The sequence below is a fragment of the Heteronotia binoei genome, chromosome 21, assembly GCF_032191835.1.
Source record: "Heteronotia binoei isolate CCM8104 ecotype False Entrance Well chromosome 21, APGP_CSIRO_Hbin_v1, whole genome shotgun sequence".
NCBI classification, from domain to species: domain Eukaryota; kingdom Metazoa; phylum Chordata; class Lepidosauria; order Squamata; family Gekkonidae; genus Heteronotia; species Heteronotia binoei.
Window position 1 is genome coordinate 188,035,313 of NC_083243.1, and position 27,843 is coordinate 188,063,155.

Sequence of the window (27,843 nt, forward strand, 5' to 3'; positions counted from 1 at the left end):
CAACACAGTTTGATGAGCATACATCACGCCTGTTTTGCCTGGGAAAAAATCATACAGCATTGCAGCCTGTAAGATCTGATGTCAATTCACCCCCAAAGCCAGGCATGAAAGAATGGGAGAAAACTCTAGGGGCCCCGCAAACTCAGTGCCCAAAATACCAGCCATCTCCTGAGAAAAGGACTCAAAAACTATCCTTATTGTCTGTGCCCTTGCCAGCCTCAGATCCAGCTGACAAACAAGGACCAAGAGCATTATCGGGTCTGAAAGCCACATCAGAATCACCTCCAAAAAACTCCAAGAAGGCAAAGCATGCGTCTCCTCAGCACTTTGCAGTGACTTCCCCTCGACGCCAATCCCCAGCTCTGTGTAAATGTGTAGAGCCATGCATGTTAAGAGCTGAGCTTCTTACTGATAAGGAGATACTGGGAGTTCAATAGAATGTACACCCAAGTAAGTATGCATAGGATTACAGCATTAGCCTCATTAAACTAAGTTGGATTTACTTCTGAGTAAACAGGCCTTGGATCCAGTTCTTCTGTGCATAACCCTATGAGCACCTCTAGGTTTTCCAAGTATATTTTAACTATCTTTTTTGTTACTACTTCTTAATTGATCCAAATCCTTTCCCCCCTCAATTTTTCTTGTTAAAACTGGATTTAAAAGGGAGTTCATTATCCTAGCCACTTGCAAGTCAACTCTTTCCTCGCTAATTACTCATTACTACTTTCTCTTTAGTGCTCTTTTGCCTCCAGATATATTTGTAAACAGCCTGTTTCTCAACCCTTAATCCTTTTGACCATCCTTAAATCATTCTGGTTCGAACCGCTTTTAATGTTTTCCGTTTGCATGAATTGGCTCTTTCTTTCCTTTTTTAACATCGCCATTGTTGAGTTGCAGGGGAGCTCCTGTTGTCGGGCTGCTTTCTGTGCATAAAGTGCCGTCGAATCGCAGGCTACTTATGAACATCCCGTAGGGTTTTCAAGGCAAAAGACGAGGTGGTTTGCCATTACCACCTGAGTAGTAAGCAGGGCTGATCCCGTTTAGTTCTGAGATCTGATAAGATTAAGCTAGCTTGGACGCTTTAGGAAGATATTAATGGTCTACAGTAGGTGGTGACTTGAATGGAAAACGAAAGGGCTTATTAAGCAAAGCGTAGCACGCAGAAGAATTTGTGTAGGAAGCACATATCATATGGTGAAGAACAGAAAGGATTACAACCTTTGCTTCCCCAATCCCAACAGTGTCTGTGCCTTTAGTACCTACACAGTATGTAGACCAGAGATGTCAAACATATGGCCCAGGGGCTGAAACCAGTCCATCCAGGTACAAGTAAGGGGAGGCAGGAGGCTGCTGGAGGGGGGGCGGAGAGGAAGTTCATGCAGTGAGGTATGTGTGGTTGAAGCTGTCAAGGAATAGAAAAGAATTTGCTAGGGGGCAGAACGGGGCATTCTCCACTATGGCTCCACGCCTATGGAACCAACTTCCAGAGGAAATGCGGGCCCTGCGGGATCTTGAACAGTTCCGCAGGGCTTGCAAGACTATCCTCTTTCGATTGGCCTTCACCGACCAAGAGGGAAACTGCTAAGGAATTCGCCTTCGTAAATAGCACCAGCATATTTTTATCAATTTTAGAATTTTAATAGATTTTAATTAAATTGTTAATGTAGTCTTTGTGTAAACATTTTGTATAACTAATGTATGGAATTGTGTTGTTAGCCGCCCTGAGCCTGCTTCGGCGGGGAGGGCGGGAGATAAATAAAAATTGTTGTTGTTGTTATCAGGCCGAGGTAAAATAGTGTGTGGGGAATGGCAGTGAAGGTGGAGAAAGAGGGGACGTGGTGTTTTCCCCTCCCACCTCCTCTGATTGCATCTTAATGAGAACTGGCGAAGCCACTACATGGAGAGGGCGGAGTCAAGCGCTCAGGGCCGTCACCACCACATCAAAGGGCAATTGGGAGGGGGCTGGTGAGAGTGAGCATGTGGAATGGCAGTTTGCTGATGAAGGGACAGGGCTGTCACGGGGGAGAAGAGGAGGGCTGGCACGTGTATTGGAAGGCAACTGGGCTGTCTTGTGCATACCACTCTGAGGGGAAAGACATCCCAGCCTTGGAAGTGAGTGGAGGCACAAAGGGGGAAAGGGGCACTGCTGTCACCACCGCACATCCGAAAAGCCACAGGAAGCAGAGTGATGGTTGTAGGGGTGGGGGACTGCAACCTCTCTATTTCTCCACGCCTGTTCTCAGTTCATGAAGGAAAAGGGTCACAGGAGGACAAAAAGTGCCCCTTGGACATATGAACATATGAAGCTGCCTTATACTGAATCAGACCTTTGGTCCATCAAATTCAGTATTGTCTTCTCAGGCTGGCAGTGGCTCTCCAGAGTCTCAAGCTGAGGTTTTTCACACCTACTTGCCTGGACCCTTTTTTGGAGATGCCGGGGATTGAACCTGGGACCTTCTGCTTCCCAAGCAGATGCTCTACCACTGAGCCACCGTCCCTCCCCAAAGGTTGGAGGTTTTGGGGAAAGCCTCTCAGTCAGACCATCCCCTAAGCCCCACCACTTTTGTGGGAAATGCAGGAGGGATGAGAACTGCTGGTGGGAGGATCTGAGCTAGGTTCAAACCCACACCTACTGAGCCTGGAACCAATCATCAGGATCATCCAGGGCTGGCTGCACACCCTGGACCACCTCAAAGGGTTGTCGGTAGGGATGGGGTGGTGGAGGGGGAAGTCTAGCATGATCCTCAAGATCCTCAGAGGTAGGATGGGGGAAAGAGAGGAAACAAGGAGCAAGAGACAGATGGTAGCTGTGCTGGGCTGCTGAGGCTGGGTGCATAGTGTGTGTATGTGTGCTTAAAAACTACCTTATTTACTTGCAAGACAGATGATTAACCTCCTAAAGGTGCTATATATACTAAATTAATTTCTATGGAAATATAAGATACCCCCGTCTTTATGGTATCCATTGAAAAAAACCTAGGCTTTTATATAATGAAATACATTTACTGGGACTTTTGTGGATTCCCCAGGAAATAAATCGCTTTCACTTTTAGGAATCAATTGCTTTTGTTTGTATATTGAGTAAAAATATCATTAATCTGGTTTGCTAGTGTCATTTATAAAGTTTATATCTCTGGTACCTGGCATTGCATTTTGTGGCACACACGGTCCAGCCCAACGAAGTAACATTTATGTCAGATCTGTCCCTCATATCCAAGGAGTATGACACCTCTGAAAAGGAAACCTTACTTATCAGTTTATCTCCATGCTCAAAAAAAGTCAGATCTGTTGAATTTCTGCCCGTTATGTTGAAGGTACAAAGCTTCTGTCTCGAGAAACAGTGGCAGATGTTGTCAAAAACAACAACACAGGGCCTTGTTCAATTGCAAAACTCAACAAGTTCAAAATTCTAGGACACCTTGATTTGTTCAGGCCAAGCGGGAAGGCCATGCAATTCTTGCGCTAAGAGTCTTGTGCAGAAGGCACATCTTTGCTAAGTGTGGCTTTTCCCATGACAGTGTTGCAAGAATCATTATTAGCTGAAGCAGGGGTGGAATTCTAGCAGGCGCTCCTTTGCATATTAGGCCACACACCCAATGTAGCCAATCCTCCAAGAGCTTACAAGCTCTTGGAGGATTGGCTACATCGGGTGTGTGGCCTAATATGCAAAGGAGCGCCTGCTAGAATTCCATCCCTGAGCTGAAGTATCTATCTGGTTCAAACTTCCTACCAGATCTAAACAATGACTACAAGATATTCTAAGTTCATTTTGTTGTTGTTGTTGTTGTTAATCATTAGGGATGGGCATGAACTGTCTCACCAAGTAAAGTTCATCACAATGTTTGGGCTTGTGGTTTGCAAAGCAATGTTTGTGGAAGCATGCCAAGCACGTGGGAGTAGGCCAAGTAGGCGGTCACCTTGGGCCCCTCTCCCCATGCGTGTAAGGTTGCCAAGTCCAATTCAAGAAATATCGGGGGACTTTGGGGGTGGAGCCAGGAGACTTTGGGGGTGGAGCCAGGAGACTTTGGGGGTGGAGCCAAGATCAAGGCTGTGACAAGCATCATTGAACTCCAAAGGGAGTTCTGGCCATCACATTTAAAGGGACCTTTTCATTTCCTTCCTTCCTTCCATTTCCCTTCCCTCCCCCCTCTTTCTGACGACCCTGAAGCGGGGGGAGGACCTCCAAACCGTGGGATCCCCTGCCCCCACCTGGGGATTGGCAACCCTAGGTATCCCTGCACAGAGCAGCCCCATATGCTGCAACCGCCTTAATTATCATCAATGATCCTTATTCTTACTATTGCTGCCCCTTCCAGAGAAGGCGGGGCTAGCAAAGAGCGCCCCCCTCCCGCCTGCAGCCAAGAGACCTCTGCTCAGAAGCCTGCAGCGCCGCTCCTCGTGCGTCATTTCCATCGGCAGCCGGGCCTTACTTCCGGCGCGCTCCTCCTAGGGTTGCCAAGTCCAATTCAAGAAATATCTGGGGACTTTGGGGGCGGAGCCAGGAGACTTTGGGAGTGGAGCCAGGAGACATTGGGGGTGGAGCCAGGAACAAGGGTGTGACAAGCATAATTGAACTCCAAGGGAGTTCTGGCCATCACATTTAAAGAGGCAGCACACCTTTTCAAATGCCTTTTTTCCATAGGAAATAATGAAGGATAGAGGCACCATATTTTGCGGCTCATAGAATTGGACCCCCTGGTCCAATCGTTTTGAAACTTGGGAGGTATTTTTGGGAGAGGAACTAGATGCTATACTAAAAATATGGTGCCTCTACCTCAAAAAATAGCCCCCCAGAGCCCCCAATACCCGCGGATCAATTCCCCATTATTCCCTATGGGAATCGTTCTCCATAGGGAATAATAGAGTGCCCAGTAGACATTTCCCTCCCCCCCTCACACTTTCTAAAGTGGGGGGGAGGAGGGCCTCCAAACCAGGGAATCCCCTGCCCCCTCCCTCTCTCATACACACAAATACTTACTGGGTCTTGTTCCTGCTTGCTCTGAAAACGAAACCAAAAGAAAGGGAGGAGCCGTTCTCTGAGGAAACTGTTACAGATCCTTTCCCATGAAGCCCTTCCCGTTTCCTGCTTCCTGCTCAGCCTTCAAGGCACACATTTTAAAAACTGTTTGCAGGTTTCTAAACCTGCAGGAGCTCTAAAACTACAGGATGACTGTGGGGGCGGGGCTTCCCCCACCAACCAGCTGGCTGGGGGCGGGAAGAAGCCTGTCAAAACGGGGGATCCCCCACTGGGACCTGGGGATTGGGAAGCCTATCCACAGTGTGGTGAGCAGAAATTCTAACTCATAAGGGAAAAAAACGACAAGTAGCATTAAAGTTGTGACTATTTGCTTATTGCATAAGTTTTTGAATATTCTTTCCATAACTGCAAAAATCTCAGAATGAAAGCTTTTAAAACTATATTTCAACTATATTTTTAGAATAATTTAAATGTTATAAGACAGAACATAATCGAGTCAATTTCGTTACAGAAAATGTTTTCCTCTACATGGGTAGACCAGGCCTCCAGAGAACAGGTCTACCCGCCCCAGTCCACTATATTGGTAGACTGGCCTCGGTCCATCGCCCGACACGGAGCCTTAGAAAACATACTAGCACTTGGCGGGATGGGGAACTCTTGCAGTCTGCTTTTTAAAAAAGTGAAATATGACAACCAGCATTACAGATCAAGTATAACAGAGGAGGAACGATCATTGTCAGAACCCTGCCTAACCAGTTTGGTGTAGTGGTTAAGTGTGCAGACTCTTATCTGGGAGAACCGGGTTTGATTCCCCACTCCTCCACTTGCACCTGCTAGCGTGGCCTTGGGTCAGCCACAGCTCTGGCAGAGGTTGTCCTTGAAAGGGCAGCTGCTGTGAGAGCCCCCTCCAGCCCCACCCACCTCACAGGGTGTCTGTTGTGGGGGAGGAAGGTAAAGGAGATTGTGAGCCGCTCTGAGACTTTTCGGAGTGGAGGGCGGGATATAAATCCAATATCTTCATCTACCTCACAGGGTGTCTGTTGTGGGGGAGGAAGGGAAAGGAGATTGTGAGCCGCTCTGAGACTCTTCGGAGTGGAGGGCGGGATATAAATCCAATATCTTCATCTACCTCACAGGGTGTCTGTTGTGGGGGAGGAAGGGAAAGGAGATTGTGAGCCGCTCTGAGACTCTTCGGAGTGGAGGGCGGGATATAAATCCAATATCTTCTTCTTCTAACAAACTGGGAGTTGCTTAAATGTTATCAACTTGCCCAAATATTCAAATATTTATATCCCACTTTCCCCTGTGATTCAAGGCAGCTTACAAATCATACTAAAAAGCCTAATAGGGATGTGCAAACAACCACCACCACCATTTTTCCAGCTCCATTATAGCATATGGGAAACATTATAGTCAATGGGCACCATAGGCTATAATGGAGAATCAATGTGGGAGCAGCTGGGCTCGGGGGGGGGGGTCTGTTTTTTTTAGATAGAGGCATCAAATTAACAGCATAGCTGCTGGTGCCTCTCCTTAAAAAAAAAACTCCCAAGCTTCAAAAAGATTGGACCAGGGAGTCCAGTTCCATTGGCCACAAAAGGAGGTGCCCCCATTCTCCATTGTTTCAAATAGAGGGGGGAAATGCCTTCACTCAGGGGCTGAGGCAAAAATCCCTGTGTGCCAGCTAAACTTTTGTGTGCCAGCACCCCCCAGTGCAGTTTAGAGGGAACTTTGATCATGTTTCTATAAATTGATGATGTGGCCTCATTTGGAATACTGTGTACAGTTCTGGTCACCACACCGCAAAAGAGGATATTATAGCAATGGAAGAAGTGCAGAAAAGGGCAGCTAAAATGATTAAGAGGACACTTCAATGAAAAACGGTGAAAGAAGTCTGGGCTCTTTAGCTTGGAGAAACGACTGAGTGGTGACATGGTACAGGCTTACAAAATTAGCGTGGGATAGAGAAGGTAGAGAAAGAAGTAATTTCCCCTCTCACGATACAAGAAATCATGGGTACTCAATGAAATTTATGAGCAGTAGGCTTAGAACAGATAAAAGGAAGTACTTCTTCACCCCAAAAAATAATTAATACAAGGAATTCACTACTACAGGAAGTGGTGGTGGCTACAAGCATAGATAGCTTCAAGAAAGGATTAGATAAAAATATGGAGCAGCGGTCCATCAGTGGCCATTAGCTGTAATGGATAGATGGAATGATATGTCTGGGGCAGTGATGCTCTGTATTCTTGATGCTTGGGGAGCAAAAGTGGGATGACTGCTGGTGGGCCTCCTGATGGCACCTAGTTTTTGACCACTGACCTGATCCAACATGGCTTCTCTGATGTTCTTATGTAGAGGAGTGTCATCTGGAGTTCCCCTGCGAGTTTGGTTTCTCTAGCACATCGTGAGTTCTGTTGTACCACATCATGAACCTCACAAACCAAAAAGTTTGTGTTGGTTCATGGTTCAGAAGCCACACAGGCCACGAACCAAACCGCAACTCATTTTCCCGGTTCATGCCTATCCCTATTAATCATTATTTTCAATTATATTTCCAAGTAGTGTACAGCCTAAGTTTTGAAAACATGGGAGGTGGGATGTATGTGCAAAGTTATGGTGGGGAGATCATCTTTAGAAAGATGTAATCCTTCTTCCCTAAGTAATGTTCTTGTTGCAATGGCCACTAATGGAGAAAACAGGGGTTGCACTTACCTGTAACCTTTGTTCAGCAAGTGGTCTTCTGTGTAGGCACACATGGGACTGTATTCCAGAAGGCCTGCCAGCGGGAGGAGCTAGCGAGCTCTAAAAAAAAAAAAATTCTAATATCCCAAGAGTGCTCTGCCCCTTCCAACATCAGGATGAGCTTCCTGCTCAAATGTCATGTGATGTGGGAGGGGCAAGCACTCTTCCCTCAGTTCTCCAACCACCGGCAAAAGAGTCTATGTATAGACAAACCACAGTGGGGAAGGAGGGAGGGATGTGCGCCTGCACAGAAGACCACTCAATGAATAAATGTTACAGGTAAGTGCATCCCTGTTTTAATAATTGTGGCTTCTGTGCAGTCTAACACGGGAGAATAGCAAGTTCACTTACTGTGGAGGAGAGTGTGGGATGATTGTATTAAGTGTAGAACGGCTTTCCCGACAGCCACCTCTCTCCAAGACTTCACATCCATTGAATAGTTTTGGACAATAGTATTGATCAGTAGTTCTAATGTCCAAACTTAACCAATTAGGGATAGCAGTTGATTTTCTTCCATCTGATGAGTCATATATTTTTAAACAGATTGTTGGAGTTAGAGAAAATGAAACTATGCCAAACAGACCCTTATATCTGCTCCTCAGCATCCTTAGGTCTCAATGTTTTTTGTGGTAAGATGACCCATTATTTATCACACTTAACGATTCCAAGTCATCACAGGGCATTCATGTTGACTAGATTAAACGTGTTCCCCTCCAAAGTTTACAAGGAAGATACCATCAAGTACCTCCATGCGAAAGTCTCTGTTCCTGCGAAGCAAATATTCCTGACTCAATTCAGCATATATTGTTAGATTGTTCCATATATAATCATCTCAGCAAAGAACTATTTTGCAAGCTTTCTTTGTCTCCAGATCACTGGTCTACTCTCCTGCCCTGTCATTATTCACTGAATGATACCAAGTGGGAGGTTACTGAGGCTGTAGCAGAATTTTTGGGAAATATCCTTAAATCTAAATCCAACCCTGGACGAATGCATATGTAATCTTTGTTTCTTTTTTGATTTTATCACCAACGTTTAAAACTTTTTACATTCCGTGTATTCTCATTTGCGATTGTTATCCCATTAAAGGTTTGGTAAGGATGGAGTATTGAACAAAAGTGGATGGAGTTGACCAGGTCACTGCTTGGCACACATCCTCAACAAGGAGACCAGACACGAAAGCAGCTGAAGCAGCCTGAGCTTAAGCAGAGTGAGCTGAAACTGAAATAGGACATTGTGCGCCGGAACAAGAATAAGCCAAAGTGATGGCTGCACAGATCCTCCAAGGGGTGGATTGTAGTGATGCCTTCCCCCCCTTTTTTTACTGTCTCAGTGTAGACATTTCATCCAAGTGACCTTTAAAATCACCCTTTGTGATGAGACTCCAGTGCAAAGAAGCTTCCACGAGGACTTAAATTCCTTTCATTTATTCTAGGGCAAACTCAGAAGGTTTTATTTTCCTTTTTTTTTTTTTAGCAAATTCTATCATGTAAATGTTAACATAAAAACATCTGTACATTTGCCATGATACACTCAAAACCGAAACAAATAAGATATAAATACAGATATGGATGTAACATGACAAGAGCTCAAAAAAACCCCCCAAAACCCAACCCCCCAAAACAGAAATTAAATAAATGTGTGTGAACACTTTGCCAAGAAACCCTCCCCCCCTCCCACATGGCTGACTGTTCTCAGTGGTTTTGCAGCCTGCCCTTCCCATTTAAAACATTATTGTCGTTAGCGAAGTCCAGCTGCATTCTACAAATATTACTCTGTTCTCCCTTAATATGCACTATTATGCTTGATAAAAAAAGGGGGCTGGGCAGATGGTAGAAAGAAGAGATATATATGACAACGTTGCACGTTCCGTTACTTATACAGGTTATTGAGAAGCTAGTAGGAAGCAATAGAAAAGTTGTGTTGTATTGTAGTCCAGGCAAGCACACATAGTGTACCTTTTTAAAGAAAGCCACATGCCTCAGTTGATTCAGCACTACATAAGAGACCTAAAGGGGCTCGCATTGGTTGGTTTGTTCAAACCTTGGGAGCTTTGGTGGCCCAATGATAGCATGAATGTCATCATCTAAGGCAACCCAACAGCAAGCAGGGTTGTTATGTGCAGATTCTCAGATATAAAAGACATTGGGGGAAATGGGGAAAGGGAGGATCATAGGAAGAAAAACACAAAGGAAAGGAACTTCTCTTTCAAAAATTAAAGCCCTGCATTAAGACGCAGCAAGGAAAAAGGCAGCTGTAGACATATGGACAACGGTGGGGAAAATGGAGCCTTCCCCGTTCTGACATCTAAGTGCCAACAACATGCAGGTTGAATTCTACCAGCCTGTATGGATTGGTAGCCAAAAGAGTCTCCTTTGTCTGGGAAATTCAGTATCCAGTCTCCCCTGCCAACTGGTGTAGACTAAGCTAGCCCTTTGAATACCGTCTGAAGAAACCGGATCTGGAATCCTAAAAGGCAAACAAAACGATTTGCTATGTACATTAGAAACAAAATGACGGTATGAACATCCAGATTGCACGGGGAGTGTGCGTATGTGGTGGTGATGGTGGGGGCAAAGGATGGGGAGTCATTGGTGAGCGAGTGGCTGCTAACAGAACAAGTGTCATACGAAGGAGTATCAGCTGACAAAACAAAAACAGTAATTTATCAAGAAAGTAAGGCCTGGTTATCCAAACTGCAGTTCGTGACCAATCAGCTTTTGGAAAGTACAAAGTTCTTACTGAGATTTGAAGCAGCAGATTTGAAGCAATTTGACATTTATTTACTAAAAGATGGGCTGTCAGTTCCTCTTGAGTGTAATCCTGCGGCTGCTCCGGCAGTTTACATACATTACAGTGCATCTACTCTCAGTGCATGGGAACAAGAGTTCACAAAAGGAAGAAATTCAGTTCTTGGTGAACACCATAACTGAATAGAGATGTTTTCAAAAAAAATCCGAACAGAGCATGAAAACATGTGTCGTTCTCTATAGATAAAATATATTATAGTCATCTAAAAAAATGTTAAATATGTAGAGGGGCAGTTCCTTACCGGTTGCAAGACAAGGCAATAAAAACTTTGAAAAACACATCAAGAATCATAGAAATGTATACAACAAACATTATTTTAAAAAGAATGCATGGCAGCGGATTTCAGGCAAAATAACGTAAGTTTTCCTTCAAATGGGAAAACTTATCGCCTAAAACAAAAGCAAATCGTGCTGTATAGAACAAACAAAATTGAAATGAAAATGCTGAAATGCATGGGGAGGGGAAGCAAGTAATGAAGGATTTACACAGAGGCAGGTCTTAAAATAGCTATAATTACAATAGATCTGCGTCTGCCTCTTAATGGCAGCACCGTTACAGATTTGCTGAAACTCCTGACCTAGGTCCATCAAATGCTGGTATTATTATTTTTTTTTAAAGCCTGGTTGATCCTGTCATCTGCACAGGTTTCTCTGCAGAACAGCCAGATCATTCCAATTTTCAACCCATTTAAAAACCGTAACGCATCATAGAAACTGGGAGAACTGGAGAAACTACTCAAAAATGTAGGCTGAAACCAAACGCAAATCATGAAGACAAGTAAAAATCCAGACGTAAAGCAAATTCTATTATCAATGATTCAAGCTTCAAAGAACTGCGTAACTACAGAAATCTACCAGGATTCAGAAATGCAAGTGGGTAAACTGCAATACTTGCATATGGCTTTCTACTGCAGTTTTGTGTGAAGACTGCAACGCAGGCCTTGCTTCCTTTACATTCAATACCAAGAATATCCTACAATAAAAAGCCTTAAAGGACCAAAAATACTGATTGCAACAAATATCTGCATGGCCTCTGTCAGCAGATGGAGCGCGCTGATGAGGGGAGGGTTTCTGAGAGGCACAGCTGATTGCTTCTATGTCTACAATTATGTCCAAAGATCTCCATTAACTGTGCGTGGAAACATCTGAAGACGAGCTGCTGTTGCTGTTGGTAGTTTGGGCCCTCTTTATGTACAAGTTGAGGAGCTTCATCTGAAAGAGTAGTAGTAGAAGAAGAAGATATTGGATTTATATCTCGCCCTCCGCTCCAAAGAGTCTCAGAGCAGCTCACAATCTCCTTTCCCTTCCTCCCCCACAACAGACACCCTGTGAGGTAGATGAAGATATTGGATTTATATCCCGCCCTCCGCTCCAAAGAGTCTCAGAGCGGCTCACAATCTCCTTTCCCTTCCTCCCCCACAACAGACACCCTGAGGTAGATGAAGATATTGGATTTATATCCTGCCCTCCGCTCCAAAGAGTCTCAGAGCAGCTCACAATCTCCTTTCCCTTCCTCCCCCACAACAGACACCCTGTGAGGTAGATGAAGATATTGGATTTATATCCCGCCCTCCGCTCCAAAGAGTCTCAGAGCGGCTCACAATCTCCTTTCCCTTCCTCCCCCACAACAGACACCCTGAGGTAGATGAAGATATTGGATTTATATCCTGCCCTCCGCTCCAAAGAGTCTCAGAGCAGCTCACAATCTCCTTTCCCTTCCTCCCCCACAACAGACACCCTGTGAGGTGGGTGGGGCTGGAGAGGGCTCTCACAGCAGCTGCCCTTTCAAGGACAGAGGCTCAGAGCGCCCTACAATCTCCTTTCCCTTCCTCCCCCACAACAGACCCCCTGTGAGGTGGGTGGGGCTGGAGAGGACTCTCACAGCAGCTGCCCTTTCAAGGACAACCTCTGCCAGAGCTACGGCTGACCCACGGCCACGCTAGCAGGTGCAAGTGGAGGAGTGGGGAATCAAACCCGGTTCTCCCAGATAAGAGTCAGCACACTTCACCACTACACCAAACTGGCTCAAGACTCAAGACATGGATGTAGGGGCAGGTGTCCTTCCTTTCCAATTCCAAAATCAACTGGCACACGTACCTTGCTCCCGGTGAGCTGTGCAAGGTGAGGCTTCAGTTCTTCACCAATAACTGAATAAATTGCTACGAGGCAAAATACACTGGCTTTCCGAACGCTGCTTTCTGTATTGTCATAGCCCTGAAACAAACAAACAAACAACAAACAAATGAGAATCCAGTGTTTCTTTAAAAGACCTCTTCTTCCAGTATTAGAAATTTAAGGAATGAATAGGACAAGCACATTAAGCTCTTCCTCGATCTTCAAAGGATCAATTTTAACTATTCTATTACAGGAAACACTGAGAAGTTTGGTTACATTAGGGAAACGGTTTGATAAGCACAAGATTTCTGTGGGAGTAAGCCACTTCAGATCTACCGGCTAAAGGCTAGCATATCTCAGAGATACACCTGTGTATAAAGGCTCGTTACGGTGGTGCTGGACTCCAGCAACACTACGTCACTCTCAGGCACCCACACAGCTCTGGGACAGCTGCTCACTAGTACAACTTTGGCACAAGGCTCTGTGCTGGAATTGTGGGTGGCTTGTGGGACATGGGCAGAGTTAGTCCACTTCCTAATGCCTTTTAGCTCTGGAACATCCCAACAGAGGTTGCACCAACAAAACACATGCAGCACATAGCCAGAAAAAACAAGTCCCCTCCCATTACTGCAGCAACACCCACGAGGCCCTAAACGTTCAGGATACTATTCGTTCTTCACCAATAACTGAATAAATTGCCTCAAGGCATAATACAATGGCTTCCGGAATGCTGCTTTCTGTACATATGAACATATGAAGCTGCCTTTATACTGAATCAGACCCTGGGTCCATCAAAGTCAGTACTGTCTTCTCAGACTGGCAGCGGCTCTCCAGGGCCTCAAGCTGAGGTTTTTCACACCTATTTGCCTGGACCCTTTTTTGGAGATGCCAGGGATTGAACCTGGGACCTTCTGCTTCCCAAGCAGATGCTCTACCACTGAGCCACCATCCCTCCCCTGCTCTCCAGGGTCTCAAGCTGAGGTTTTTCACACCTATTTGCCTGGACCCTTTTTGGAGATGCCGGGGATTGAACCTGGGACCTTCTGCTTCCCAAGCAGATGTTCTACCACTGAGCCACCATCCCTCCCTCTGTATTGTCATAGCCCTAAAAAAATTAAAATGAGAATCCAGTGGTTAATCACCTTCCTTCCCTATAGCAGCCAAGCCCCCACCCCAGCACCCAATCATGGTCCCTCCAGCCCTACGAAAACCTCAGCCAGGACTCCCCATAACTCACTCAGTAGGCGCACAGCATAGGATGCTGTTTGACAGCTCCCCGCCATGCAGCCTTGGAGTGAGCATTGAGGCATCTTGGGCAGCAGGGAAAACACAGAGAAGGCACTCGGCACTACTTGGCAAGCAATCTGTGGCAACACCCAACAGGGCGAGCAAAGTCCATCCTCTGTGGTTGACCTCTCCCAGTTCTGACTCTTAGCGGGTAACCCCATCTCCAAAGGCAGGACACCAACGGGCATCTGCATACTAACAGGGAAGCAGGGGTCTATTCCCCCAACCTCCTTCCCCCTCTTCATGGCTGGTAGCCACCCTGGCAATGCCACCTCCTGCACCCAAGTCCACCAGCGTGGCCGTCCAGTGAGGGAGGCAGGAGTTGCAGACCCCTGCCATCATGGTCCCAACCTACATGGCGGTTCAGTGCATGGGGTCCGAACCTGCTGGGGGAGGGGGCCCAAGCTCTCACCTGTGCACTGGAGTGACAGTTCTTTGCCGGGCACCCTTTTGGACAGATACTCTGGTGGGGCAGAGCCCCACCTCGCTGAGTGGAGTGCGAAACCACACAATCCTTGTACTCATTCTCTTGCAAGAGCAAACTCCTGTGGAGCAGCTGCCAAGGTGGGCCATCTTCTGCCTTTGGTTTGGACGGCCACGTAAGACAGGTGAGAGTGTTTTGAATGGCGCCAGACTTGGAGGGGGGAGGATGCAGCAGAGGTCTAGCCCATGGGTCCTAGAGTGGGCTCCCTACTGGCCCATGATGGATCTCTATGCACCCAGCAAAACACTCTTGGCCGCTCGTTGCAAATGCATGGATTTGGCTGAGGATGACAGGTGAACTCTGGTTCAGATTGCTATCCTCCTGGCTCCAGACCAAACTTGCCTTTAGAAGCCAACAGCTGTATACAGCCTCTTTGCCCTGTGTGCCATTGGGGCTGTGCCTCAGGAGTGGAACACCCTTTTCCCATGTCAGTATGCAGAGGTGGATTGTGGTTCTCCTGGCCTTGTTCCCTCCAAAACCCTCCAATGAAGTGTCCTCCTTTGCTGCAGCTGTGTCTTCGGGTAGGTGTGTGATCTGAGGGTGGATGGGGAGGCTGACTAGCAATGCTGATGCTTCAATCTGCCTGTGGAGTGGATGGTAAGCTGTAAGTAACCATCTTACAGCTACTTGCTCAGACTAAGGCAGTGGCTCCACGGACCAGTGGGGGGGGACTGGGTTTCTTGCCGCCCCAGACTGCCCCCTGCCCCCAATTAGGTTTTTAAATGGGGGGGCGCGACTGGGGCTGTTTCTGCTGCCTCCCCACTAGGTGGCCAAGTGGCAGAAGGCCAATTTGCCTCCCCCTCCCATTTAAAGACCTCCGTGCCTCAGAGCAAGGTCACATGGCCACTTTTGTTTACCCAGATCCCAAGTGGGCAGGGGCAGTGTGGCAGCCTCCTAGGAGAGGTGCTGGCAGCTGTTGAGAGTGGTGGGAAACCTCCTCCAGGGGTCAACAATGGGTTGAAGGGCTAGCACTATCTGTGATGGTGGCTGCTGGTCACATGGGGGGCTGCTTGCTGTCATGAGGGACATGGGCAAAGGACAGGTGTATGAGAGACTGCTGGGGTACCTGAAGAAGTCGGGTTTTATACCCCACTTTTCTCTACCTTAAGGAGTCTCAAAGTGGCTCACAATCACATTCCCTTCCTCTCCCCACAACAGGCGCCTGGTAGGGCTAAGAGAGTCCTGAGATAACTGACTGGTCCAAGGTCACCCAATAGCTGTTTCCCCAGATTAGAGTCTGCTGCTCCTCACCACTGCACCATGCCGGCTCTCTAGTGTTGGAGGCACTTTGGGCTCCCTCGTGATGCCTCACCTCTGCAGCCTCCCTCTTGCTCCTCCACTAGCAGGGGTCATGTGGGGGTGACCTGCTGGCAGCAGTGAGTGCAGAAAACCTGCAACTACGCAAAATGCCCACTGCATCTCCTCCATTCCCCTTCCTGGGCATGGGCACCTGCTGCTCTGTGCGGGCAAGAGGCCACCTTTGCGTGTCCATAGGGAGTGCTACTGGGGCCCATGCCACCAGTGACAGATGGCCAGGGACTTTGTCCCCTTACGTGGGGGTTGGGTGTGCCACTGACAGTGAGAGGGCATCCCTGGCCCCACTCCTTTCTGCGCCTGGGCTGTGATGGGTGTTTGCCTTGGCCTCTGTGCCTGGTGAGCCCTGACCGGTTCTGACTGCCCTGTCTGTCATGGCTCCTGGGGATGCTGACGCAGCTGCAGCCACTGAAAGCCAAAAAAAGAGAGACTTTTTTTAACTGCCAGTTGCCACATAACCACTTTCTACAGAAAGTGGACTAGCGGTGCCAATGTTACAGCCGTCACAGTACAGGCACACCAGCCCATTACTCAAAGGGGATTTCCCATTTTACACTTCTGAAAAAAAATGTACCCATATTCAGCCTGCTAGGAGTTGATTCATTATGAATATTCCTAAATTATGTGTTATGACGGCGCTGCAAATAAAACGGAATTTCAATCTAATCAAGAGTCACACTGAAAAAGGGAATCCCCATTTGAAATTGGCAAAAAATGAGGATTTGGGGATGTTGCTCACAAATGCATGGTACTCCCATACATCCTGGATGAACCTGGATGGTGTCCTCCCCATCGGTGTCTTCGGACACCACAACCCATTTCCTCTACAGCAGCTGTCAAGGACTTAATATGATCACGGTACAAGTAGGGAACCAAACATGATATGGGTACGGCAGCTAGTTTCAGTGTTTCTGTGGGCACTGCAAAGATATTGGGCCGCATGGCATCTCATGCCACATATATGCTTGTGGTTGTTAGTGTAGTCTCTAAGCACACTGACAAATGCGGGTTGCATCTGTATGCATCACATCTGAGCAACTGAACCTTTGGACTGTGTTCTAAGAGCTTCCACACCTGCAGCTCAATAAAACAGAGCAAGTGTTTTATAAATAGAAAAGCTACCTCAGTAAACGACATTCTTCTTGCTAATATAGAATGGAACTCGATCTGCATGTCATGGAAGCGTACAGGAAAAGTAAGCAGTACAGGCCTTTCAATCATGTGTGATCGTAACCAAGGGCAGGGCACAGGCCTACTGATTTTTAGTAGAGAAGCAGGTTAGGCAGCCTTGCGAGGCAATATTTTAGGTAATGACTTCCCTCATACTTATCTGAAGCGGAGGAGACCCATTATTTGCATTTCTAAGAGGATATTCAACGTTGAACACAGAACTAGTATAAGTGACGTTAAAGGGGTAGGGGAGGGGTTGCAAGTAGCTGTGTCAGTCTGAAGCAAAATCCAAAATCAAAAGCCATCTAATGCCATCTAATAAGGCTAACGAAAGTCACTAAACAGTGTACAAAGGTTTCAAAGTCTCCAGATATCTTCAAAAATTTCCAAAGGAAGACAGGACTTTAATTTGGTATTTGCTCTCAGCTGCTAGGACATTGTATGCGCAGCTGTGGAAACAGAGAAAAATACCAGAGAAATGGGATTGGATTGTGAAAGTTTTGTCGTGGAGTGAGATGGACAAATTAACTAAGACTTTAAGAGACTATGATTTAGACATATTCAAAAAGGAGTGGAAGAAATTTAAAGGATATATGGAGAAAGAGTGGAATGTAAAAAGACATTGGACAATTTTTTAGTATTAATGAGGGAAGAAAAATATTGAACTTTGATTGGTTAGCGGTACCTTTATAATTGAATTTAAATTTATAACTTTGGGGAAGTCAAATACTGGAGGGAGGGGGGGTTGAAATATCATATGGGTTAGTATAGAAAAGAGACAATTAAATATTGTAACCATATGGTATTAATAAATTGTTAAAACATAAAGTCTCCAGATATCTTCAAGGCTTTTGATATATCTTGCGTTTAAAATCTTTTAACCTCACGTTAGATATTAAAAAGGGAGATAGTCTACTGTACTGAAAAGTTCTGGAGAACTCGAAAGCTTTGAACACCATTTAGTATTATTGCAAAGCTTTTGTTTTTATGGGGAAATTAACTGAAGAACCCGTTGGGGCCAATAAAAAATATTACCAGCACGAAGGATGGACATGCTAATTTTCAAAAAGGAAATGAGGTCATTGTAGAACACTCTGCATTTGGAACTACTTTAGAAAGAAGGAACAAGAGGGATCAAATATGAAAAATATAATGGAGAGTTTGAACATACTCCAGTGGGGTAGGTGAAGGAGGGAGGGTGAGAAGTCTTATGCTTTGACTTCCATTTTTTCCTTTTGAAGCTGTGGTTCTGAGCCGCTAAGTGGTGGCACCAAGGACTTCTTTGGTGTTGCTAGTGGGCCTGATGGTGCTGACCTTGAAGGTGGGGCTATGGGCCCAGTGGTTTGGTTTTGACTCCTTAGAAGGGGGTCTGATCTTTGCCCAAAGACACAAAACCCTTCTCCCAAAGGGAGGCTTTCAGTCTGGAAGCCCAGTCCAGAACTCTGGAACGCTCTCCTGGAGGCCATAAGGGCCCGGCGGGATCTGCCTACGTTCCGCAGGGCCCGTAAGACCGAATTGTTTCGACAGGCCTTCGATATCTAACTGAGAGAGAGCTGCCACTGGACATCATATAGAGCACCAAGTAGAGTACTGGTGGTCACCACCAAATTTTTAGAACCGCCTATATTGTGCTGTATTAACACAGCAACCATGAAATGGTTTTAAATAATTTAAATATGTAATTATGTTTTATATGTTTTATTGGTTTTAATGGTAGTAACGTAATGTTGTGAGCCGCCCTGAGTCCGCTTGCGGAGAGGGCGGGATATAAGCTTAATGTAATAAATAATAAATAAATAAGTGAGGCTTTGGCGTTAACTTCTTCCAAATGGAGCAGGAAGAGATGTTGTGGTCTCACCCAGGCATTGGAGACAATGATTACCTGACTGAGCCATTTTTAGCTCGCATGTGACACTCTTTTTGAAGAGAGTCACAGCTCAGTAATAAAGTCCTCCTTCCAATCCCTCTTTTTGTAGGAATGAAGCAGAGTGAAGAAATGAAAGGAAGAGTTAGTGGGGGTGGGGGGATCACTGAAGAAAAACCTGTGAGGATCTGAAGAGAGTTGAAGATGTCCAAACTCCAAGGTGGCAAAGAAAGGACTGGGGGAAGAAGTGCTCACCCTGCACCATCATGTACAGGCTGGGCGAGAAAGAGTCGGCCCATGAGGACGCTGAGCACTTCAAACTTTCTAGAGATGTTAATAAAGAAGATCTCTGAGGCAGACCTGAGCAAACGCAGTCCCCATGTGTGCCTGCACAGAAGCCATGAAAGCATGAAAGGGTAGAGTTTGGGTTACATTTTGCTCTTTAAAGAATGGGATAGCCTATTACAAGATATGCTTGTAATTTTGTCAGCAAGGGTTGGGGGGGGGAGGGAATCCCCATTACAGCATACACCTTTGAACTGGATGCTTCACTGCAGGCAAACTTAAAACCCCCAGTTTTATTCTCAGCACTAGCCCCTATCCTGTTCCAATATAAAACTGCATGGGGGTAGCTATTAGGGGCGTGCATTTGGATCTACCCAAGCCAAAAATATACTCCAAAAAATAACTTATATTTTCTGGGTATATTTTGGCTTCTCAAATGTATCTAGGTTTTCTTGGGAAAACTGAAAATGAATCCCAAGAAAATCCTGGACGTATTTGGGGACTTTGGGTAGATTTGAAAACAGCTGTTTGTTGGGAAAGCTTCTGCAGTTCCTTTAAGCAGAAGCCAGCCCAAGATCAGCTGGTTGCCGGGGAATTGAGAGCTCCCACTGCTGCGGGTCTGTGCTTCCTTCTTCGACCACCTGGTTTAAGCTGGGTGGCAAGACAGTCGATGGCTCCCTGCAGGTGTGGCTCTGAGCTACCTGGTTTAAACTGGGGGCAGGAGAGGGCAGCTCAGCTGGGAGCTGGAAAGAGGACCGGGCAGCTTTCAAAGAACCAAATGAAAAACAATTTTTAAGAAGTTGTTTGATAGATGCTGGTGGGGCATTATTGGAGGGTTTTTTTTATTGTCCACGGTTTCTGTTTTTTGTAGAGGGATGAGTCATCCCTGAAACACGCCATGGGGGAAGCACTTCCATTTGAGTATAACGCTCTAAACAAAGGAGAGACTTTTATTTGAATTTGACTGTTACGGGAGGGAAACTGTTGTCTTTTATAGACACTGTCCAATAGGAACTCACACCATAACAGAACTAGATTTGTCACTTCACAATATCAGTGAGGGAAATAGCTGAGGGAGACGGCATTTTTCTGGGAGCCAAGTCCCATGAAAATGGTACCATCCAAAGTGGCTCAGAGTGACCTCTGCTGGGAGAATCCCAAAACTATATTTGGCCTATATTAATAAATTTCTATTGCTTCCTATCTCTGGGCCGGACCCAGCAAGGAATTGCTTTTTAAGAGCAAGAATGAGTCATGTTCCCATTATTTATTTGATTTATATCCTGCCCTCCCCTTAACAGGCTCAGGGCGGCTGACAACCAATAAAACAACACCAAAATAGAAGATTTAAAACAATGCTATACAATAAAATAGTCAGTAAACTTACAAAACCAGTAACCAGAAGCTATCCAAGATCTTTAATCATGGCGGCGCTCAGGATGCTAGCACAGTGGTATCAGCCAAGACGGTCAGTTCTGTGGCATGGCCGCTGTCTCTCATTATTCGTTAAACGCAAGGCAAAAAAAGTTCAGTCTTGCAAGCCCTGCGGAACGGTGGGAGCGCATTCCACCAAGTGGGAGCTGCCACGGAGAAAGCCCTGGTCTTGGAGGTAGTCAGCCAGGCTTCCTTCAGCCTGGGGGTCATTAAAAGATTCTGAGATCTTGAATGTAGTGTTCTCTGGGGCACATGTGGGGAAAGGCGGTTCGAAAGTAAGCAGGCCCCAGGCCATATAACGCTTTAAAGGTTAAGACCAGCACTTTGAAATGAATCCAGAATGCCACAGGCAGCCAGTACAGTGTTTTCAGCGCAGGCTGAATATGCTCCTGTGCAAGTAGCTCTAGTAACAACCTGGCTGCTGCATTCTGCACCAGCTGCAGCTTCTGGATTTGAGACAAGGGCAGCCCCATGCAGAGGGCATTACAGTAGTCTATTTTTGAGGTGACCGTAGCATGGATCACTGTCACCAAGTCATTGTGTTCTAGGAAGGGAACCAACTGCTTTATCTGCCTAAGATGATAAAAGGCTGATCTGGCAGTGGCTGCTACCTAGGCCTCCATTGTCAAGAAAGGCTCCAGGAGTACCCCTCAGCTCTTAACCAAAGGCGCCCCATCAAAAGTCGGTAGGGGGATCTCTCTTCCCAGACCACCACTGGATTCAATTTCAGCTGGATTCAATTTCAGACTCTGCCTGAGCCATTTCACCACAGCTTTCAGTGCCAGGTCCAGATTTTCCAGGGCACAGCTGGACTGGCCACACATCAATAGATGGAGCTGGGTGTCAGCCACATATTGGTGGCACCCTAGGCCATATCTCCGGACAATCTGGGCAAGGAAGTGCATATAGATGTTGAACAGTATTGGGGAGAGAACCACCCCTTGTGGCACTCCACATATAAGTGGGTGCCTCCAGGACAATTTCCCCACTAGTGCCACCCTTTGTCCCTGACCTTGGAGAAAAGAGGAAAGCTGCTGAAGGGCAGACCCCTGAATCTCCACGTCAGTGGGGCAGTAGCTGGTGGTCAACTGTATCGAACGCAGTCGACAGATATAACAGCAGCAACACCACCAAACCACCTCGATCTAGATGCCTCTGGAGATCATCTATGAGGGCGACCAGCACTGTCTCCGTCCTATGACCTGGGCAGAAGCTAGACTGAAATGGGTCTAACATTAACAAATGTGTGATGGAAGTATAAATATTCATGTTTAATAAATTTACTTTCTAGTCCAGAGTCAGGTTTCTGAGTTCTGTTTTCATGATGCTTCTCTACTTTCTGACCTAACAGTATGGATTCATTTGATCAGTAGCCATGTGGAAGCTATTAAAAGGTCACCTGCAGCCTTCAGTCATGTGGCTGCTCAGTCTTTTAACGCTCATTCTCAGTTGGAGTTAATGTACAACTGAACCTAAAAAAAAAGACGAACTAGGCAAAAGAAAGGAGGCCACATCTGGCTAAAAGATCAACTGTGCAACCCTATGCAGAGGTACTTGTCTAATTCCTTGGAATATTTCTGTACAGGATTGCACTATAAATTAGTTATAAATTATAACATTTGATTTCTTTTTTTACAAGGTAATCACTTACTTGACTCAAATAACACCCCAAGCTTGCCGCCTTATGTTGTTTTTATTTAATTTTCTTCCCACAAATGATGCGAACGTGGCAAAACCTTTTTTTAAATAGCTGGTAGAAAATAATTGTATCAGATTTTTGGAACTGCAACACAAGTTAACCATTACTAACTATCTCAGTTCCTGATCTGACCCCACCCTCAAAACACACAATCCACAGAAAAAAAGAATCCTTTGAAATATTCAGCTGCCACTTTCCCCTCCTGAGATAGTACCTCAGAGGAAATGCTCTTTCGTTCATTGTTTGCCTACCTCATTTTGCTTTCAAAACTGTTGTTTGGACTTTGCTGCGATAATTAATATTCTGAAGCGATAAGGTTGATGTCTTCCCCCAGAACGATGTACAATTAAAGCTGAGAAACACACATGCAATAAGCAGGTATAAAATCACCACAAAATCTCTCACTGGAAATGACAGCCATATGACTTAGCGTCGTTGGAGAGGTTTCATGGTTACTCCCTCACATTAAGCCAACCCCCAAGCAAATCTGTCTCTGAAGGCAAAAGATATATAGAGAAAGAATCTCAATCAGAGAACTCGCTCTAAGAAACAGGCCTTGATTGACCACTGTAACTATAATATATACTTACTTCTATCCAAAACACACAAACGTGTGCACACACGCCTTCCAATTCGGGAACAATAACTCAGTGCACCAGGAGATTTAATTGTATTTTAGCAACTTTACTGAACTTATAAAAATTCCTCAGAAATCAATCTGGTAGGGAAAAAGTCATTTCTATCTTCTTTAGAATATTTATCAGCTGGTGGGTAGGAAGCCACGAGTTGGTCGAACCCAATCTCAGCTGGGTTGCACCAATGCCACCACCATCTTTTTAAAAAAGAAAGGCCCAGAGAGAAAAACAGAGGAAGAGAGAGAAAGAAGCAAATGAAGACAGACTGCTCACTATATGCATTACATGCAGCTATGTGCAACAAATGGCCAAACTGCAAGCAACAGTAGCCACAGGCCCATCCCATGGATGTTGATGCTATTTTGGAAGTACTTGTAGTTCTTTAAAAATTGTCATGAGGCCCCAGTCCAGATTGGGCATGTGGCTCTTGGCTCCTCCTTCTCCAAAATTGCCATGACGCTCTAGGAACTGCAGTAAAACTGTATGGTATCAGAGTACCAAGCTTGCTGGGGGCAAAGTGTAGATGACTGGAGAAGGCAATGGCAAACCATCCCGTAAAAAGTCTGCCATGAAAACGTTGTGGTGCGATGTCATCCCAGAGTTGGAAACTACTGGTGCTTGCACAGGAGACTACCTTTACCTTTATCATAGAGTTTTACCAGAAGTCCAAGAGTGCCCCTGGTGCGACGTCCCCAGCATGATGATGTCACTTCCAGGTGACGTCATCGCACCGTGCCTACAAAGCATGCACGAGAGAACAGTCCCCCAGAGACTTGGTAACCCTAATAATTCCAGATTATTTTATTAGTAAGTTCCATTAGCACCAGCGTCTTGTCTTTGCAAAATCATTCTGACTATTTAGTGACAAAGCTGTTGTAGTATTACATGCTCCTTAGGACGACTAGGGATACTGCACCGAGTGAGTCAGCTGGAATTCTGCCAGACTTTCCTGCTATAACATGAAGCTTGTCCGGCCCAAACAGAGGGCTGTGCCTCTAAGGCGTAACCTAGCTTTGACCCTGTATAATAAGATGTGTGTCTAGTAATATTCAGAGTTAAGAGAACCAATAAATCTACCTGCCAACTTCTCCCGACCTGTGCTTCAAAATGCAGGATGAACGCATTTCATCAGGGCTTCTCCATTCTGCTGAAATGCATTCTAGTCATAAAATCTGATTTTTCAATTGTTTAACTAGCACTGCCTGCTCATAAGAACATAAGAGAAGCCATGTTGGATCAGGCCAATGGCCCATCCAGTCCAACACTCCGTGTCACATAAGAACATAAGAGAAGCCCTGTTTGATCAGGCCAATGGCCCATCCAGTCCAACACTCTGTGTCACATAAGAACATAAGAGAAGCCATGTTGGATCAGGCCAATGGCCCATCCAGTCCAACACTCCGTGTCACATAAGAACATAAGAGAAGCCCTGTAGGATCAGGCCAATGGCCCATCCAGTCCAACACTCTGAGTCACATAAGAACATAAGAGGAGCCATATTGAATCAGGCCAATGGCCCATCCAGTCCAACACTCTGTGTCACATAGTGGCAAATTTTTTTTGTGGCTAATAGCCACTGATGGACCTCTGCTCCATATTTTTATCTAAACTCAGAAAGTATAACTATGATAATCTAGTTAAAATCAAATAGATGTGCAAGTAGGGATTTTTTTTGCCCGTTGATATGACAAGCAATACGAAGGATGTAGGTTTTTACTATCTAGCAGTGAATCATGTTTTTAAGCCAAACTTCCAAAAAGCCTGAAAGTGCATGGTTTGGTAAAGTATGCTGTAACAATGGGGTGACGACGCAGAAAGCTTTGCTGCATCTCCTAACTGATCATAATTGTCTTTCCCTTTGAAATGTTTTAAGTGTTTTAATGTTCACCACTTAGGGACCCTGAATTGCATGGAAAGGTGACATAGAAATAAATAAAGCCAAGGTTGAACTCTTTAAGTGAGTGCTTTGTGTAGACTGAATTTACCTGTTCTGTGGATGCAGTCTTTGGAATAGAAGTGTTTTTATTTTGATGACTGGATTTTTACTGTGAGTTTTATATTGCAAAATGTGATTTATAAATACACTTATTTCATTAATGAAGAATCAGCTTTCCCAGAGGGGGAGAGGGAGAGAGGGCAGAACAGCTCCAAGAAGAGCAATCTACCATTCAGCTCCCATCAACATCTTCTGAGGTATTCCCCCCCCCCTTCCAAATGTCATCTCAGGGCTACAAGAAAACAAGCTGCCTTATGGAAAGGAGGGGGAGAGAGTGAGAAAGAATGATTGTCCACAGCCTGACAAAACAGAGAGCACTCTGAATAAAATTATCAGACAAGAGAATATATTGAAGCAGCTGAGTATCTTGTGAGAAGTATGAAAGGCAGTTACAACAAAGCAAAGTTTATATACACCCACCCAATAGTAGAGGTATTTTTTTTTATATTTCACTGTATACTGCCTTAGGTGGGAATCAATAGAGATGTATTAATTAGAATAAGTCAAGTCAAGTTAGCCTTTATTGGCATAAAATATATAGATGTATATATCAGAGCAAGTTGGTTTGAAAAATAAATAAATAAAATGGAACGATTGCATACATGTACATCAGGAAAAGCATAAACATAAACTATTTCTATGAGATCCCCTGGCGTGCCTTTAAAACAGAATAAAGAAACTTAGCCACTTTCTCAGTGACACTAGATGACGTATCGTTCAAAAGATTATAGACTTTAAGTGCATCAGAACAATCAACCATGATAACGAAAAGAGGATGCCAATACTTGTGACGAAGATCTGTATACAGATTACAAGAAAGAAGAATATGAGTAACTGACTCCACACATTTTTGCTTACAGAGACAGTATCTGACTGAGTAGGCTGTCTTGTTAAATCTGCCATGAAGAATGGCAGAGGGCATGGCGTTGCATCTGGCAAGGGAAAAAGCTCTACGCTGCTGTGGCACCTGCAAGACGGATAGATATGAGGCCATTTCCCCAGTACTAAGAGAGAGCTCAAAACTCAGTGGGGAACAAGCTTTCTTAGCCAGACTGTAGAGGTCTTGGCGCTCAATATCTAGCAACCTGTTTTTAATTTGTTGGACTGCGGTGGTGAAAGACAGCATGGACAATAGTTCTAGGGATAAACCCATTGCTTTTATTTTTCTCTCAATTTGTGCTGACCAATTTGACAAATTAACTTCAGAGAGCATTTGAGAGATATAGTTGTAGTGCAAGCGTAGCCAGATTTTGAAGGTCATGAGCCATGCACTAGCAACCATTAAAGACATGCCAGTTTCTAAGCAGATAACTGCATATGGGACACATTTTGGCATGCCCAGAATTTTACGCAAGAATTTGGATTGGACACGTTCGATAGCACATTCATAAGATCCAATCCTGGTTGGGATGCCATACAGAAGTTGTGAAATCACTTTGGCTTTGAATATTTTTACAGCAGCTGGCACAAATTGGTTACCTCTGCCATAAAAAAGCGAGCTATGGCAGATGCACTGATGTTAGCTGTCTTCACTGCATACTTGCGACGGGGAGACCAAGTCACATTATATTGAAAATAAACACCTAAGTATTTCAAATACTTGACTTGCTCTCTCTCTTTACCATCAATAACCCATTTGTAAAGTCTCCACTTTTTTGAGAAAACTTAAGATTTTGGACTTCTCATAATTGAGCTGGAGCTTATTACGAGTAAAACACAGAACACAACGGGACAACAGATGTCTTAAGCCCACCTAGAGCAGGACAACAGCACCGTATCGTCAGCATAAAGTAACAAGGGTACATGTAATACACCGAGTTTTGGACTATGGCAGTCAGGACCAGACAACTGAATAGCCAGGTCATTAAGGAAGAGATTGAATAAAAACAGAGCCAAAATGCAATCCTGTTTGACACCCTTATTGGCAGCAGTCTTCGATGTTAGGTTGCCTGCTAATGAGCATTTGATCTGGCAGGTGGTAGAAGTGTGTAATCTCTTAATAAGCATAAGGAGTCGTTTATCCATGTTAAGTTTATCTAGCTTAATCCAGAGGAGGTCCCTGTCAACTGAATCAAATGCGCCTTTTAAATCTAAAAAAGCAACAAATAATTTCTGGTTATTTTGCACAGTGTACTTGTTGACTAGATGGGATAGGGTAATGCAGTGGTCTAAAGTGGTCTTCCCTTTGCAGAAGCCCAGCTGTTCAGGGCCTAGAATTTTTTTCCTGCAACATCCAGAGATTGAGCTTGACTAATAGATGTTTAGAGTAAAGCTTGCCAATGATGGAGAGTAGCCTAATCGGCTTGTAATTGACAGGGTTGGTGTGATCACCGTTTTTGTATAGCGGGACCACTATTGCATTCAACCATGCCAAGGGAATTATGCCAGTTCGATCTACAACTGTAAACAGAGATGCAAGGTGAGAAGCCCACCAGTCTGGGTCTAATTTTAAGATTTCGGAGGAAATGGCATCCAGGCCAGGAGCCTTTCCTAATTTCAGTTGTGTAATGAATTCTTTTATTTCCTCTGGAGGGACAGGAGACCAGTCAGGTAAATCAGCTAGAGGGAAATCAGATGGTTCAGCACGTTAGATCTTGATGTAACAGAAGTGCTGAAGCCAAACATAAGAGGAAACGGCAGACATAGATGGGTCATCGGTACGGAATGCACCCAAGACTATGGCCCAGAACTTATCAGAATTTTTTAAGGTAGTAACATGGTATAGCTCTTCCCATTGAGTTTTAATATAATTGTGCGTGTTTTTGTGATAAGGTGGTGCAGCTGAGTCTTAAGCTCAAAGTATTGTGATGGCAAGGTCAGGGCCTTTGAATTGCGGTATTGGTTGTAAACTTTACGCAGAAGAGTTTTTGTTTCTTTACATTCTCTGTCGAACCATCGGTGTGTAAAATTTACTAGAATAGTTGCACCTCTGCTTGGGCACCCTGAACTGACACTCAGGGCGTTTTCGCACAGGGCTTACCCTGGAGCAACGTCCCTCTTCACCGCGCAGCGTCTGCGCGGATTTCG

The 27,843-nt window shown here is 45.1% G+C and overlaps 1 protein-coding gene across 17 annotated transcripts in view; it reads right to left on the reverse strand.

Moving 5' to 3' along the window:
- Positions 1-10,484: 10,484 nt before the first annotated feature.
- Positions 10,485-27,843, reverse strand: part of CLASP1 (cytoplasmic linker associated protein 1) — a 400,778-nt gene continuing 383,419 nt past the window's right edge. For all 17 annotated transcript variants that reach the window (XM_060262849.1, XM_060262864.1, XM_060262857.1 and 14 more), the window contains 2 exons: positions 12,631-12,747; positions 10,485-11,745 (listed from right to left, as the gene is read on the reverse strand). In XM_060262849.1, the coding sequence (XP_060118832.1) occupies positions 11,659-11,745; positions 12,631-12,747 (204 nt within the window). In that variant the 3' untranslated portion in view covers positions 10,485-11,658. The remainder of the gene's footprint in view (positions 11,746-12,630; positions 12,748-27,843) is intronic.